Raw genomic sequence first — 15,686 nt, 5'->3', positions numbered from 1 at the left:
CTGTGCCTTTGGAAGATCCACGGAGGCCCTGGGGAAGTGGTGTTTCCTCAGGCTTTACCGGCAAAGTTTCGGCAGATGGTGGGGTGGGGATCCTCCTCAGAAAATCAACCTCCTCTCTGGTTTTCACGCCCCCCCCCCCCCACCCCCCCACTCTCCCCCTCCATCCCTCTAAGTGGCCTGGTTTTAACATCTGATGACCTTTGCCAATTATGCTTTGGATTGCTATCACCAAGACGCATTCACTTGGGGCTGCCTGCAGAGGTTGCCGTGGAAACGAGCAGATGGCTCTACTTCGGGAAGCCAGGCATGTACATCGGATACCACCCAAAAATGCATTTGAGGTGGGATACACACCACGTTTCCAGACCCGAGAGGCCGTGGGATCACACCGCCTACCCGTGCTGTTCTCTGAGCCTCTCGTTGAAGCACGGCTGATATTGTTTTGCTGAGATTCTTGGAATCTCAAGCAGGGACTGGGGAAGGTGGAGGCGAGAGTTTGGGGTGAAAAACCTTAGAGGTTTCAGGGTCACCTCTGACCTACTTGAGCGGTTCGAATCGCTCCCACACCCTTGGGTTCTTGACTGGGTTTATTTGGGGGATGTGACAAAGTGCAAAGGACAACTGGTTTGGTGCAAAAGAACTTTGTATTTTCTTGTCTTTAATAAAGTCAATGTCAAACTTATAATCACTCTAATAAAGAACAATACATCACATTCAAAGGGGGTTACAGTAAAATTATATCTCCCACCTTCCAAAAAAAAAAAATCTAATTCTAGCTAGGTTAGACTCCAGAACAGGCAGGGACTGTGCTTACCAATCCTTTCTGGTCAGTTAGTGGTAGTTCGCGATTTCGGGGTTCGTTGAAATCTGTAGGTTCTGCTTGCCGTACCCCGAACATCGGAGAAGACTTCTTGCTGCGCAGTCTTCAGTTGGGTTGAGTCTGCTGATGCAGTAATGTGCATTTTGGATCTGTGGGGTAAGTACCCGGTTTTCTTCATTAGAAATAGGTTCAAAGTCTCTTTAGGTAATGTTTTCACCTGTTGGTAGTCAGGCCTTAGATTGTAGAGTGGAAACTTTCGATTCTTCGGTTTCTTCCTGTTGGAGTTTTGATTCGAGTTTGGTCGATCGCGGTGGTTTTTCGTTGGGACAACGTTGGCTGTGGTCAGTTGCTGCCGCGATGGTGATGCTCTTCCTTCCTTCAGGACTTCGAGGCTGAAGAAGTTAGTTTACAACTGTCACATTGGTTTCTCTCCTTGTCTTGATGGTATACTCCCAGTATATCACCTGGTTAGTATGGCAAAGTATGTCATACGCTCTGTTGAAACAGGGGGCCAGTTATACAGTTTGAGTTGTTCTAATCTAGGCGCCAAATCAGTTCAGAATTCTTTTTTAAATCTGGCGGGCTTGACTCGTCTTTGTAATATTTTGGCGGGCTCGTTAAAAGTTAATATGTTTTGGGTGGGTTGATGTTTGAAAACTGTTTACTGATGGAAATATTAGCTTGGTAATCGCACTGTCCTTTTGTGCCTAGTTTTTTGTACACAGGCTGGATTGGGCCTCTTTGTGATGTATATGCTGAAACGCTTTTCCGGATTCAGGTTGATGGTTGGCTATCTCTGGGTTATTTGTTGTAATGTTAATGTCTCTTGTGGAGGTGGATTCACGAATACCCATTCCTTCAGACAGCCTCAATAATCAAGTTGTCTCCTGTTAGTCATTTAGGCCCACCCACAGCCTTGAATTTGTCTTTTAAAAGTCCACAATTCGATTAAAGTTCATAGCTTCTTCCATAAGCACTTTAGGGTTCCAAACTTTCCGATAGATAGTCCCAAATTAAATTTCCTTTCGAATGAGCCCAAACACTTGTGGGGGGGGGGGGGGGGGGTGTGGGGGGCGGGGGCGGTTCTTGTGAATTTTTCATCCTTTCAGAGGGGGTCAAATCCGAATCACTGAGTGCAAAGAACTGGCGTAGCTCTCCTTCATTCAGAACTGCTGTGGCTCTCCTTAATCTGATGTGGACCCTATGTTCTCTTTCCCCTCCCCCCTCCCCCCCCTTTATGCCCATCACCAAGGGTATCTATGGGAGACTCTTTGTGTGGATTGTGGAGAAGATCAACGCTGCCATTTACAAACCTCCGTCCCGCGAGCCCAAGGTGATACGCAGGTCGATCGGCTTACTGGATATATTTGGGTTCGAAAACTTCCATGTCAACAGGTAAGATGGGGGCAACGTCTATAAGGGTCTATGTCCGTGTCCTTGGGGAGCTGCTCCCTTACATTGTATTGAGCGCTCGATGTTCACAATGTGCTTTGTGGATATTGGTACCAGGTGGACAGTTAGATTACTAATATTAGGAACAGGAGGCAGCCATCCAGACCCTCGAGCATGTTCTGCCATTCAGTGAGGTCATGACCAATCTGCACCTCCATTTTTCCCCACCATTGCTCCATAATCCCTTGATGCCCTTACCCAAAGTAAACCTGGCTATCTCAGTCTTGAAAGCTCCCAGAGAAGCAATGAGCTGTTGATGGGGTCGGGGGCCAGGGGGATGTAAATGTCTGGTCTGGGAGAGAGTATTCCTATTTTGGGCTAAGGCATATTGTTGGGGCAGCGTAAGATCTGGTAGTGTTTTTTGACATTATGCATCTGACCATTTGCAAGTTTAAACTCTAGTTTTGATCCCAAGTCTATTGTTGTTGAGCTGGACACTTGGAGAATTTCCGTGCTCTTTTCAGTGTGAAGAGGGCCCTGGGATCTTTTATGCCCATCTGAGAGGGCACATGAGATGTTGGTTTAACGTCTCATTAGAAAGGTGGCAGTGCAGCACTCCCAGCCGAGATTACATGCTTGAGCCCACATCATCATCATCACCCTCGTATCGAGGATGACTTGCTTCCACACCAAAAAGAGATGAGTTCACAGGTGTTTCAATGAAGGACTTAATATTCCAGATCTCAAACTACATCCTGAAGGATGGAAGATGCCTGTGCTTGGATTTTTTTTAAGGTGTGGTGGCCGTTGCACACCAGCCACCACACGGGCTTGACAGAGCTGGGTCTTGGTCCAGTGGCAAGGATTACCCAAGACGACTGGAGACACAGACCTAGTGCGCACACATATTGCAGTGTGGGCTGGGCCCGTGCTGCCCCTGGGCCCTCGCCTCTTCTGGCCCCGAACTCGCGCCTCTCCTGGGCCCCGATCACATCGCTCCATGATCACTCGCCGCTCCTTGAGCCCACAATCACGTGACTTGGGGGCCAGTGCGCGATCACCGAGCCAAGGCTGACATTAGGGGGGCCGAAATTGCTCTTCTCCGAAAGGCCCTTTAGCGTCTCCGGGAGGCGCTGAAGGGTTTTTTCGCCTGAGTGTGGCGACCAGATCGCCCCTCCGCAGAATTGCCCCAGAGACCGGCGGGTGAAAACTGCTTGGCGGCGTGCACCCCCGATTAGTGCACCGGCGCGGCGATGACATCATCACCGTGCGCGCCGACACCTTGTCTCCCCATGGGGGGGTGGAGGAAGGGAGGAGGGAGAAGGAAGAGAGAGGGAAATTGCCCCGCGATGCCACTGACAGCTTCTTGTGACCGCAGAGCTTGCAGCGGCCTTCCCCTTTAAACAGACTTCCCATTACATCCCCCAACATATATTTTGTTTTTTCAGAAGTGAATTCCAGGGGATTTAGCAGCCTGTCTCGCAGGACGCTGCATTTCCTCTCAATTTGAACAGAGCACCCCAAACCCAGCACAGGGCAATTTCAGCCCCATGGTGCCTCATTGGTTGGGGGGGGGCGGGGGGCAGGTGGTGAATATACACCAGCACAAAGTCGATAAGCCAAAAGGCCTGTTTCGGTCCTGTAACTTTCTACCATTCTTCATGGAGTGTTTGGTACCTGAGTGTGGCGGTTATAATAATAACATAAGAAATAGGAACAGGAGTAGTCCATACGGCCCCTCGAGCCTGCTCCGCCATTTAATCCGATCATGGACTCAGCTCCCCTACCCGACCTGCTCCCCGTAACCCCTTATCCCCTTATCGGTTAAGAAACTGTCCATCTCTGTCTCAAATTTATTCAATGACCCAGCTTCCACAGTTCTCTGAGGCAGCGAATTCCTCAGATTTACAACCCTCAGAGAAGAAATTTCTCCTCCTCTCAGTTTTAAATGGGCGGCCCCTTATTCTAAGATTATGTCCCTCTAGTTCTAGTCTCCCCCATCAGTGGAAACATCCCCTCTGCATCCACCTTGTCAAGCCCCCTCATAATCTTATACGTTTCGATAAGATCACCTCTCATTCTTCTGAATTCCAATGAGTAGAGGCCCAACCTCCTCAACCTTTCCTCATAAGTCAACCCCCTCATCTCCGAAATCAATCTAGTGAACCTTCTCTGAACTGCCTCCAAAGCAAGTATATCCTCGGAAACCAAAACTGTACGCAGTATTCTAGGTGTGGCCTCCAATACCGTGGACCAGTCATCTAGAGAATGTAAGTTCAAGTTCCACCATGGCAGTTTGAGAATTAGAATTCTGTTCGATGTGAACATGAAGCTGTCGGGGGAAACCTATCTGGTTCGTTGATGTCCTTTAGGAAAGGAAACTGGTCGGCCTTACCCGGTCCGGCACTATATGTGACTCCAGTTCCCACACCTTGGTTGAACCTTAACTGAAGAGGTCTAGCAAGTCAGTTATCTGTGGGCCCACCACCACCATCTCTGGGCAACTGAGGATGGGCAATAAATACTGGCGATTCCCACGTCCTGAAATTTAATGTAAAGGAATACTTGGCCAGCCTTTCCATGTCAGAAGTGTAATTGTGGGGATAGACACATTATATTATCAATTTAGATTTTGGAATCAAAAACCCAATAGTCTTAACCTAGCTTCATAAGTCAACCCCATCATCTCCGGAATCAACCTAGTGAACCTTTTCTGAACAGCCTCCAATGCAAGTATATCCCTCCTTAAATACCGAGATCAAAACTGTACGCAGTACTCCAGGTGTGGCCTCACCAATACCCTGTACAGTTGTAGCAGGACTTCTCTGCTTTTATATTCCATCCCCCTTGCAATAAAGGCCAACATTCCATTTACCTTCCTGATCACTTGCTGTACCTGCATACTAACTTTGTGTTTCTCGCATAAGAACCCCCAGGTCCCTCTGTACTGCAGCACTTTGCAATTTTTCTCCATTTAAATTAAAAATTGGTTTTTATATTTTTCCTCTGCCAAAAGTGGATAACTTCACATTTTCACGCATTATACTCCATCTGCCAAATGTTTGCCCACTCACTTAGCCTGTCTATATATCTCTCTGCAGATTTTTTGTGCCCTCACAATTTGCTTTCCCACCCATCTTTGTATCATCAGCAAACTTGGCTACATTACACTCTGTCCCTTCATCAAGTCATTAATATAAATTGAGAATAGTTGAGGCTCCAGCACTGATCCCTGCGGCACCCCACTAGTTACTGTTTGCCAACCAGCAAATGACCATTTATCCCAACTCTGTTTTCTGATAGTTAGCCAATCCTCTATCCATGCTAATATATTAATCCCAACCCCATGAATTTTTATCTTGTGCAATAACCTTTTATGTGGCACCTTATCGAATGTCTTCTGGAAATCCAAGTACACCACATTTACTGGTTCCCCTTATCCACCCTGCTCGTTATTTCCTCAAAGAACTCCAGCAAATTTGTCAAACATTTCCCTTTCACAAAACCATGCTGACTCTGCTTTTCCAAATGTCCTGCTACTGCTTCCTTGATAATGGACTCCAGCATTTTCCCAATGACCGATGTTAGACTAACTGGTCTATAGTTTCCAGCTTTCTGTCTGCTTCCCTTTTTTAAATAGGGGCATTACATTTCCAATCCACGGGGACCTCTCCAGAATCCAGGGAATTTTGCTAGTTTACAACCAATGCATCCACTATCTTTTTTTAAAGACACTAGGATGTATAGAATTTAAAAGTAGGGAGGTTATGCTAAACCTGTATCGAACCTTGGTTAGACCACACTGCGTACAGTTCTGGTCGCCATAATTATAAAAAGGATACAAAGCCACTGGAGAGGGTGCAGAGAAGAGTTACAAGGATGATACCAGAAATGCGAGGGTATATATATCCGGAAAGGATGAACAGGCTGGGTCTCTCTCCTCTTGAAAAAAAGAAGGCTGAGAGATGACCTAATGGAGAGGACTTTTAAAATTCTAAAAGGTTTTGATCAAGTGGATACAGAGAGAATATTTCCGATGTGGGGAAGAACAAAACTCGAGGCCATCAATATAAGATAGTCACCAAAAAATCCAATCGGGAATTCAGAAGACAATTCTTTACCCAAAGAAAGACTCGCATTTATATAGCACCTTTCACGACCAATGGACATCTCAAGGCACTTTACAGCCAATGAAGTACTTTGAGTGTAGTCACTGTTGTAATGTGGGAAATGCGGCAGCCAATTTGTGCACAGCAAGCTCCCACAAACAGCAATGTGATAATGGCCAGATAATCTGTTTTTTTTTTTGTTATGTTGATTGAGGGATAAATATTGGCCAGGGCACCGTGGGCAACTCCTGATGTGAGTGGTGAGAATGTGGAACTCGCTACCACAGTGAGCGATTGAAGCGAATAGTGTCGATGCTATTATTATTTAAGGGGAGGCTAGTCAAGCATATGAGGGAGAAGGGAAGACTGATCGAGTTAGATGAGAAAAGACGGGAGGAGGCTCGAGTGGAGCATAAACGCCGGCATGGACTGGTTGGGCCGAATGGCCTGTTTCTGTGCCGTGTATCCGATGTAATCGGATTCTTTCGCGAACTGTTCTGACTGTATCCCTCTGCTTTACTAGCTTCGAGCAGCTGTGTATTAACTTCGCCAACGAAAACCTGCAGCAGTTTTTTGTGCGTCATGTCTTCAAGCTGGAGCAAGAGGAGTACAACCTGGAGCACATCAACTGGCAGCACATCGAGTTCACCGACAACCAGGATGCACTGGACATGATTGCGCTCAAACCCATGAACATCATTTCCCTCATCGACGAGGAGAGCAAATTCCCCAAGGTATGGGAGTGTCTGTGCTGCTGGATCCGTGAGCAAATGGGAGGAGGTAGGTGGAAATGGAGGTTAGGGGGAAGGCGCGTTGGACAAGTAGCATCAGGTGTTCATAAGAACATAAGAGATGGGAGTAGCAGTAGGCCATTCGGCCCTTCAAGCCTGCTCCGCCATTCAATAAGATCATGGCTGATCTTCGACCTCAACTCCACTTTCCCGCCCGATCCCCATATCCCTCGATTCTCTTAATATCCCAAAATCTTATCGATCTTTGTCTTGAATATACTCAACGACTGAGCCTCCACAGCCCTCTGGGGTAGAGAATTCCACCCTCCGAGTGAAGAAGTTTCTCCTCAACTCCGTCCTAAATGGCTGACCCCCTGATTCTGAGACTGTGACCCCTGGTTCTAGACTCCCCAGCCCGGGGGAAACATCCTCCCTGCATCTACCCTGTCAAGCCCTGTAAGAATTTTGTATGTTTCAATGAGATCACCTCTCATTCTTCTAAACTCAAACCCATCTTCCCGGCTCCTGTGGATGGATCACTGCATAAATTCACCTGAGCCTTTAGGGGAGTCTAAAAGGTCTCCCACATCCCTAGCAACAAGCACTCACATGGAGTGCGGTTGCAAAAACTAATGATCTGGGGCTCAAAGACAATGGACTAAAACTGTTCTAAACCTCGAGTGGATTGTACCACTTGTAATATTCGCCCCTGAATCCATCGTCCAAGGTATCTATGGAAGATAGCAGAGATTAATACTCTCATTGGCCATTCTCCATGAGAACCTGGGGGATGGGCATTGGCAAGCTCTTCAAACATGGGAGACATCAGGAGAGACTTCTTTACCCGGACAATGGCGAGAATGTGGAACTTGCTACCACAGGGAGTAGTTGAGGCAAATAACATAGGGGAAGGTTTAAGGGGGAAGCTGGATAAATCGAGTGGGAGGGGGCTGTTGTGAAGAACAAACACCGACATCATGGCCATAACTGGCCAGGAAGTTTATGTAATTCTACGCAGTCACAACCAAGTCCAATCCTATCTTCAGCTGATGTCCACAGCTTTTCAGCGAGGATCGTGGGATAGCGATCCACATAAGAAATAGGATCAGGAGTAGGCCATACGGCCCCTCGAGCCTGCTCCGCCATTTAATACGATCATGGCCGATCCGATCATGGACTCTGATCCACTTCGCTGTCCATAACCCATTATCCCCTGATCGGTATCCGAAGTAAGAACCCTAGCTACGTTTCCCTCCTCCACAGCCCAGTTGCATGAATCCAATTGGTGTCAGCAGTGGCTCAGTGAGTAGCACTCTCGCCTGTGAGTCAGAAGGTTGTGGGTTCGAATCCCACTCCAGAGACTTAAGCACATAATCCAGGCTGACACTCCAGTGCAGTGCTGAGGGAGCACTGCACTGTCTGAGGTGCCATCCTTCGGATGAGGCGTTAAACAGAGGTCCCGTCTGCACTCTCAGGTGGACTGTAAAAGATCCCATGGCACTATTTCGATGAAGAGCAGGTTAGTTCTGGGCAATATTTATCCCTCAATCAACCTCACTAAAATACATCAGCTCGTCATTGCTGTTTTGGGAGCTTGCTGTGCGCAAATTGGCTGCTGCATTTCCCACATTGTAGCAAGTGACTACACTTCAAAAAGTACTTCATTGGCTGTAAAGCGCTGTGGAACGTCCTGCGATTGTGGAAGGTGCTATCGAAATGTAAGTTTTTTCTTTACCACTAAGGCATCCCTTTTTTAAAAAAAAAACACTTTGTATCGTACCTTTCACAACCACCGGACGTCTCAAAGTACTTTACAGCCAATGAAGTACTTTTGAAATGTAGTCATTGTTGTAATGTGGGAAACGCGGCAATCAATTTGCGCACAGCAAGCTCCCACAAACAGCAATGTGATAATTTATATTTTTGTTATGTTGATTGAGGGATAAATATTGGCCCAGGACACCGGGGATAACTCCCCTGCCCTTCTTCGAAATAGTGGCCATCGGACCTTTTGCGTCCATTTGAGAGAGCAGACGGGGCCTCGGTTTAACGTCTCGTCCAAAAGACTGCACCTCAGACAGTGAAGCACTCCCTCAGCACTGCACTGGAGTGTCACCTTAGATTTTTTTGTGCTCAAGCCCCTGGGGGTGGGACTTGAACCCACAATCTTCTGACTCCGAGGCGTGAGTGCTGCCCACTGAGCCACAGCTGACACTGACTAAGATCACTGATATTGGCCCAGATCGAGATAATACCTTCGACCTTCCTACTCCGGCTGGTTGAATTCCACCCTGAGCAGAAGATTTACCAGTCATAGAATTATAGAAGTTTACAGCACGGAAAGAGGCCATTTCGGCCCATCGTGTCTGCACAGACCAACAAGAGGCTATCCAGCCTAATCCCACTTTCCAGCTCTTGGTCCATAACCCTGTAGGTTATGGCACTTCAGGTGCATATCCAAGTACTTTTTAAATGTGGTGAGGGTTTCTGCCTCTACCACCCTTTCAGGCAGTGAGTTCCAGACCCCCACCACCCTCTGGGTGAAGAAATTTCCCCTCAAATCCCCTCTAAACCTTCTACCAATTACTTTAAATTTATGCCCCCTGGTTGTTGAACCCTCTGCTAAGGGAAAGAGGCCCTTTCTATCCATTATATTTAGGCCCCTCATAATTTTATACACCTCAATGAGGTCTTCCCTCAGCCTCCTCTGTTCCAATGAAAACAAACCCAGCCTATCCAATCTGCCCTCATAGTTTAGATTCCCCACTCCTGGCAACATCCTCGTAAATCTCCTCTGTACCCTCTCTAGTGCAATCACGTCCTTCCTGTAATGCGGTGACCAGAACTGCACGCAGTACTCCAGCTGTGGCCTAACCAGTATTTTATACAGCTCAATCATAACCTCCCTGTACTTGTATTCCATGCCTTGGCTAATAAAGGCAAGCATTCCGTATGCCTTTGTAACCACCTTATCTACCTGGCCTGCTACCTTCAGGGATCTGTGGACATGCACTCCCAGGTCCCTTTGTTCCTCTACACTCCTCAGTGTCCTACCATTTAATGTCAGACACTATTAAATGTGTATGAAATTGCTGCAACATCACCCAAATTTAAATGAGTGAAAAATGAAACTGTGTGTTTATATTGTAAAACTTAAAACAAATTCTTGTTTACGAAAATATCTCCTGACAGGGTACAGACACAACGATGTTGAATAAACTGAATTCCCAACACAAGCTGAACACCTACTACATCCCCCCGAAGAACAACTATGAGACCCAGTTTGGAATCAGCCATTTTGCTGGGATAGTCTACTACGAAACGAGAGGTAGGCTGCGGTGTTGTGCATAGCGGGGGGTACCCATAGCAACCATTTTGGAATCCGAGACGCCAAACCGTCCAGCTTGTCCCAGGATGTACTTGGTGCAGTTTGCTCTCTCCTCTCTATCGCTATTGAATGTGCTGCCGATAACATCTCGTTCTCACCGAATTCTTGGGTTTAACTTTTGGCAACATTAGCATTTTGTAACGTGTAAGTATCAGGGAAAAAATAGAGGAGAAAAGGACTATTTTGCCCATCAACGGTTGTTCCTTTTAACATTGTGATTATCGAACTAATATGTCCTTACTATACAGTACAAATGCACACGAGGCCCATACTAGAGAGAAGGTCGCTCTGTGACCAGTAACCTTTATTAGCCAGCACTGAAGTGGAGAAGATGGGTGGAGCTTCCCCTTTTATACCTGAAGGTCCAGGTTAGGAGTGTCTCCCACAAGCTCACCACCTAGTGGTCAGTGTACAACTTGGGTCAGTTTATACATGGACTACAATGATAGTTGAATACATGACATCGCCACCCCCCCCCCCCCCCCCAAAGTCTTATTGGGATCACAGGTTAAGTGTCTCTGGTGGTTTATGCTCCCTTGTCGAGCGCCTGAGTTGGGGCTCCGGTTGTTGGGCGCTGGCCTGAGTATCTGCTGTTTGTGGTGCCTCAGGCCTGTCTGGACTGCCCACAGTGACTGGGCTCTCCTCCACTTGGTTCCCGTGTTCGGTCACCTGTGGTGAAGTGAACTCCACAACGTGTTCTTCCTCTACTTCTTCTATGGGGTTGCTGAACCTCCTTTTTGTTTGATCCACGTGTTTGCGGCAGATTTGTCCATTGGTAAGTTTAACTACCAGAATCCTATTCCCCTCTTTGGCAATCATGGTGCCTGCGAACCATTTGGGCCCTGCAGCGTAGTTGAGGACAAAGACTGAGTCATTGACATCAATACATCGCGCCCTCGCATTCCCGTCATGGTAGTCACATTGTGACCGGCGCCTGCTCTCAACAATTTCTTTCATGGTGGGGTGTATGAAGGATAACCTGGTTTTGAGCGTCCTTTTCATTAGCAACTCTGCGGTGGAACTCCTGTGAACGAGTGTGGTCGGGATCTATAGGCCAACAGGAGGCATGATAAGCGGCTTTGTAGGGAACCGCCTTGGATTCTGAGCATCCCCTGTTTGATTATCTGCATTGCTCATTCTGTTTGGCCGTTTGAGGCCGGCTTGAACAGTGCCGTTCTGACATGGTTGATACCATTTCCGACCATGAAGTCCTGCAATTCAATGCTAGTAAAGCATGGGCCATTTTCGCTGACCAAGATGTCCGGTAGACCATGGGGGCGAACATTGCCTGTAGACTTTCTATCGTGGCAGAGGATGTGCTTGAATTGAGAATGTCACACTCGATCCATTTGGAGTAGGCATCTACTACAACCAAAAACATTTTACCCATGAAAGGATCTGCGTAGTCGACATGGATGCATGACCATGGCTTGGCGGGCCAGGACCAGGGGCTATAGGGGGGCTTCCCTGGGCACATTGCCCAGCTGGGCACACGAGTTGCACCTGTGAACACACAATTCCAGGTCTGCATCTATCCCTGGCCACCAAACGTGTGACCTGGCAATTGCTTTCATCATGACAATGCCTGGGTGCTCATTGTGGAGTGCTCCGATGAACACCTCTCTGCCCATCTGGGGCATGACTACTCAGTTTCCCCATAGTAGGCAATTGGTCTGAATCGAGAGTTCATCCTTGTGCCTGTGAAATGGTTTAAATTCTTCAGGGCATGCCCTGTACGTGACTGCCCAGTCCCCATTCAGGACACATTTCTTGACTACAGACAGTAGCGGTCTCTATTTGTCCAGACTTTAATCTGACGGGCTGTCACGAGTGAGCCTTCGCTTTCGAAAGCTTCAACAGCCATGACCATCTCAGCAGCATGCTCGGTTGCCCCCTCGGTGGTGGCTAGTGGGAGCCTGCTGAGTGCATCGGTGCAGTTTTCAGTGCCCGGTCTGGGCCGAATGGTATAGTCATAGGCGGCTAACGTGAGTGCCCACCTCTGTATGCGGACCGATGCGTTTGTATTTATGGCCTTGTTGTCGGCCAAAAGGGACGTTAGGGGTTTGTGATCTGTCTCCAGCTCAAATTTCCTGCCAAACAGGTACTGGTGCATTTTTTTTTTTACTGCGTATACACATGCAAGCGCTTCCTTTTCTACCATCCCGTAGCCCCTTTCTGCCTGGGACAGACTTCTGGAGGCATAAGCTACCGGCTGTAACTGACTCTTGGCATTAACATGCTGCAACACACACCCAACCCCATAGGTCGACGCATCGCACGTTAAAACTAGTTTCTTACATGGGTCATATAGCGTTAACAGATTGTTAGAGCACGCAATTTGTTATGCTCCATCAAAAGCCCTTTCCTGGCTGTCTCCCCAGACCCAATCGCGACCTTTGCGTAGGAGCACGTGTAGCGGCTCTAACAGCATGCTCAATTTGGGAAGAAAGTTACCAAAATAGTTCAGGAGCCCCAGGAACGAACGCAGCTCCGTCGTGTTACAGAGTCTGGTTGCTCTCTGGATCGCTTCCATTTTGGATGTGGTAGGTCTGATCCCATCTGCTGCTACCCTCCTCCCCAGGAATTTTACCTCTGGAGCTAAGAAGACGCACTTCGCCTTTTTCAGTCGCAGCCCTACCCGGTCCAGTCTGCGTATCACCTCCTCCAGGTTGTGGAGGTGTTCTTCAGTATCGTAACCCGTGAGGAGGATGTCGTCTTGAAAAGCCACCGTCCTTGGAATCGACTTGAGAGACTTTCCATGTTTCGTTGAAAGATTGCGGCGGCCAAGCGAATCCCGAACGGACATCTGTTATACTCAAACAACCCCTTGTGTGTCATGATGGTGGTCAGCTTCTTCGACTCACTCGCCAGCTCCTGGGTTATGTAAGCTGAGGTCAGGTCCAATTTTGAAAAAAGTTTGCCACCGGATAGCGTCGCAAAGAGGTCCTCCGCTCTCGGTAGCGGGTACTGGTCTTGGAGTGACACCCGATTGATGGTGGCCTTGTAATCACCACATATCCTGACCGACCCATCCACCTTGAGCACCAGCACAATCGGGCTCGCCCAGTCACTGAATTCGACTGGCGAGATGATGCCTTCCCTCAGCAGGCGGTCCAATTCGCCTTCTATCTTTTCCCGCATCACGTACGGCACCGCTCTGGCCTTGTGGTGTACTGGCCTGGTGTCCGGGTTTATGTGAATCACTACCTTAGCCCCCATGAAAGTTCCAATGCCGGGTTGAAATAATGAGTCAAATTTGTCCAGGATCTGTGAACATGATACTCGCTCCACAGAGGAAATTGCATTGACATCGCCCCATTTCCAGTTCATGACAGCAAGCCAACTCCTCCCCAGTAGTGCGGGACCATCCCCGGGACAATCCAGAGTGGCAACCTGTTCTCCGATTCTTTGTGTCATGACTACCGTGGCGCTGCCTAGCACCGGAATTATATCCTTTGTGTATGTCCGTAGCTGTGCGTCAATTGGCAATAATTTTGGCCTCCTGGCCTTGGACGCCCACAACTTGTTGAACTGTTTGATACTCATCAGGGACTGGCTGGCCCCCGTGTCTAGCTCCATTGATACTGGGATACCATTGAGGAGCACTTTCATCATTATCTGTGGCATCCTGGTGTATGAACTGTATATGTGCCCCACATGAACTCGCTGAACTTCAGCTTCCAGCGATTTCCCCCAGTGTCTATTTGGCCTCGTAGGGCTTACATCAGGCCCGTCCTCCTCGTACATCAACCTGGCTGCAGGCTTCCTGCACATACGCGACAAGTGACCGCTGATGTTGCAGTTTCTGCAGGTATAATGCTGATACCTGCAAGCTCTGGCTGTGTGTTTACCTCCACACCTCCAACATGAGCCGTTGTTGGATACAAGATCCATTACCAGTCGATCGTCTCTGACTGTCTCTAACTGTCCTTAAACGCACCATTGACAGGTGTTGGCCCCATTACTGGCCGCATTGTCCCTTGCGATGGCATGAATCGCCGTTCAGCTAACCATTGTCTCTGTTGAATTCCCCCTTTGGGTTCAACTACATGCTCGGGCATGTCCGATTGCCCCTGTCTGCCTGGAGAACTGTGTGCCGCATTAACAATGTTGACTCCCTGTCCATTTGCTGCATTTAAAACAAGATTTTTGTCAAACATCATTCTGGTCTCTTCCTCCCCTGAGATAAATGTCTGGGCCATCAAAGCCGCCGTTTCCAGGGTCAAGTCCTTGGTCTCAATCAGTTTCCTGAAAACCCCAGCGTGCCCGATGCCCTCAATAAAAAAAAAAAAGTCTTGCAGCATCTCCGCTCTGCATGCATCTGGGAACTTACATAGGCTGGCCAGTCGCCGGAGGTTTGCCACGAAGTCCGGAACACTTTGCCCTTCTCGCCGCCGGTGCGTGTAAAACTGGTGTCTCGCCATGTGCATGCTGCTCGCCGGTTTAAAGTGTTCCCTGATCAACTTACTGAGCTCTTCGAACGTCTTGTCCGCCGGCTTCTCTGGCGCTAGAAGGTCCTTCATCAGGGAGTACGTCCTGGATCCACAAACCGTCAGGAGATGAGCCCTGCATTTGTCGGCCGAATCCTGTCCCAGCCATTCCTTAGTGACAAAACTTTGCTGTAGTCTCGCAATAAAATCGTCCCAATCATCACCAACACAGTACCTCTCGTCTGTGCTGCTAGTGGCCATGCTCGCGTGGTTTAAATCCCAGTTTCTCGTTGCCAATAATATGTCCTTACTATACAGTACAAATGCACACGAGGCCCATACTAGAGAGAAGGTGACTCTGTGACCAGTAACCTTCAATAGCCAGCACTGAAGTGATGAAGGTGGGTGGAGCTTCCCCTTTTATACCTGAAAGTCCAGGTTAGGAGTGTCTCCCACAAGTTCACCACCTAGTGGTCAGTGTTCTCACGGTGTACAACTTAGGTCAGTTTATACATGGATTACAATGATAGTTGAATACATGACAAGAACGATACAGCGCAGAAGGAGGCCATTCGGCCCATCGTGCCTGTGCTGGCTCTTTGAAAGAATGATCCAATTAGTCTCACTCCCCTGCTCTTTCCCCGTAGCCCTCCAACTGTTTCCTTTCCAAGTATTTATCCAATTCCTTTTGAAAGTTACTATTGAATCTGCTTCCACCACCCTTTCAGGCAGTGAATTCCATCATAACTCTGAGTTTATTTTTTTTTTTTTAAATCCTCATTTCCCCTCTATCAAAATTGAGGAAGACTTGCTTCC

At 48.1% G+C, this 15,686-nt stretch overlaps 1 protein-coding gene across 1 annotated transcript in view; it reads left to right on the top strand.

The window, feature by feature from the left end:
- The window catches only part of myo7aa (myosin VIIAa), a 253,612-nt gene that overhangs the window by 85,006 nt on the left and 152,920 nt on the right, over nt 1-15,686 (top strand). Inside the window, exons 12-14 of the mRNA XM_070892552.1 lie at nt 2,073-2,215; nt 6,845-7,055; nt 10,245-10,380. Coding sequence (XP_070748653.1) covers nt 2,073-2,215; nt 6,845-7,055; nt 10,245-10,380 — 490 coding nt within the window. The remainder of the gene's footprint in view (nt 1-2,072; nt 2,216-6,844; nt 7,056-10,244; nt 10,381-15,686) is intronic.

Source organism: Pristiophorus japonicus, chromosome 10 (genome assembly GCF_044704955.1).
Source record: "Pristiophorus japonicus isolate sPriJap1 chromosome 10, sPriJap1.hap1, whole genome shotgun sequence".
NCBI lineage: Eukaryota > Metazoa > Chordata > Chondrichthyes > Pristiophoridae > Pristiophorus > Pristiophorus japonicus.
The sequence above is the reverse complement of the archived record's forward strand: the minus strand, read 5'-3'. Positions and strand labels throughout refer to the sequence as shown.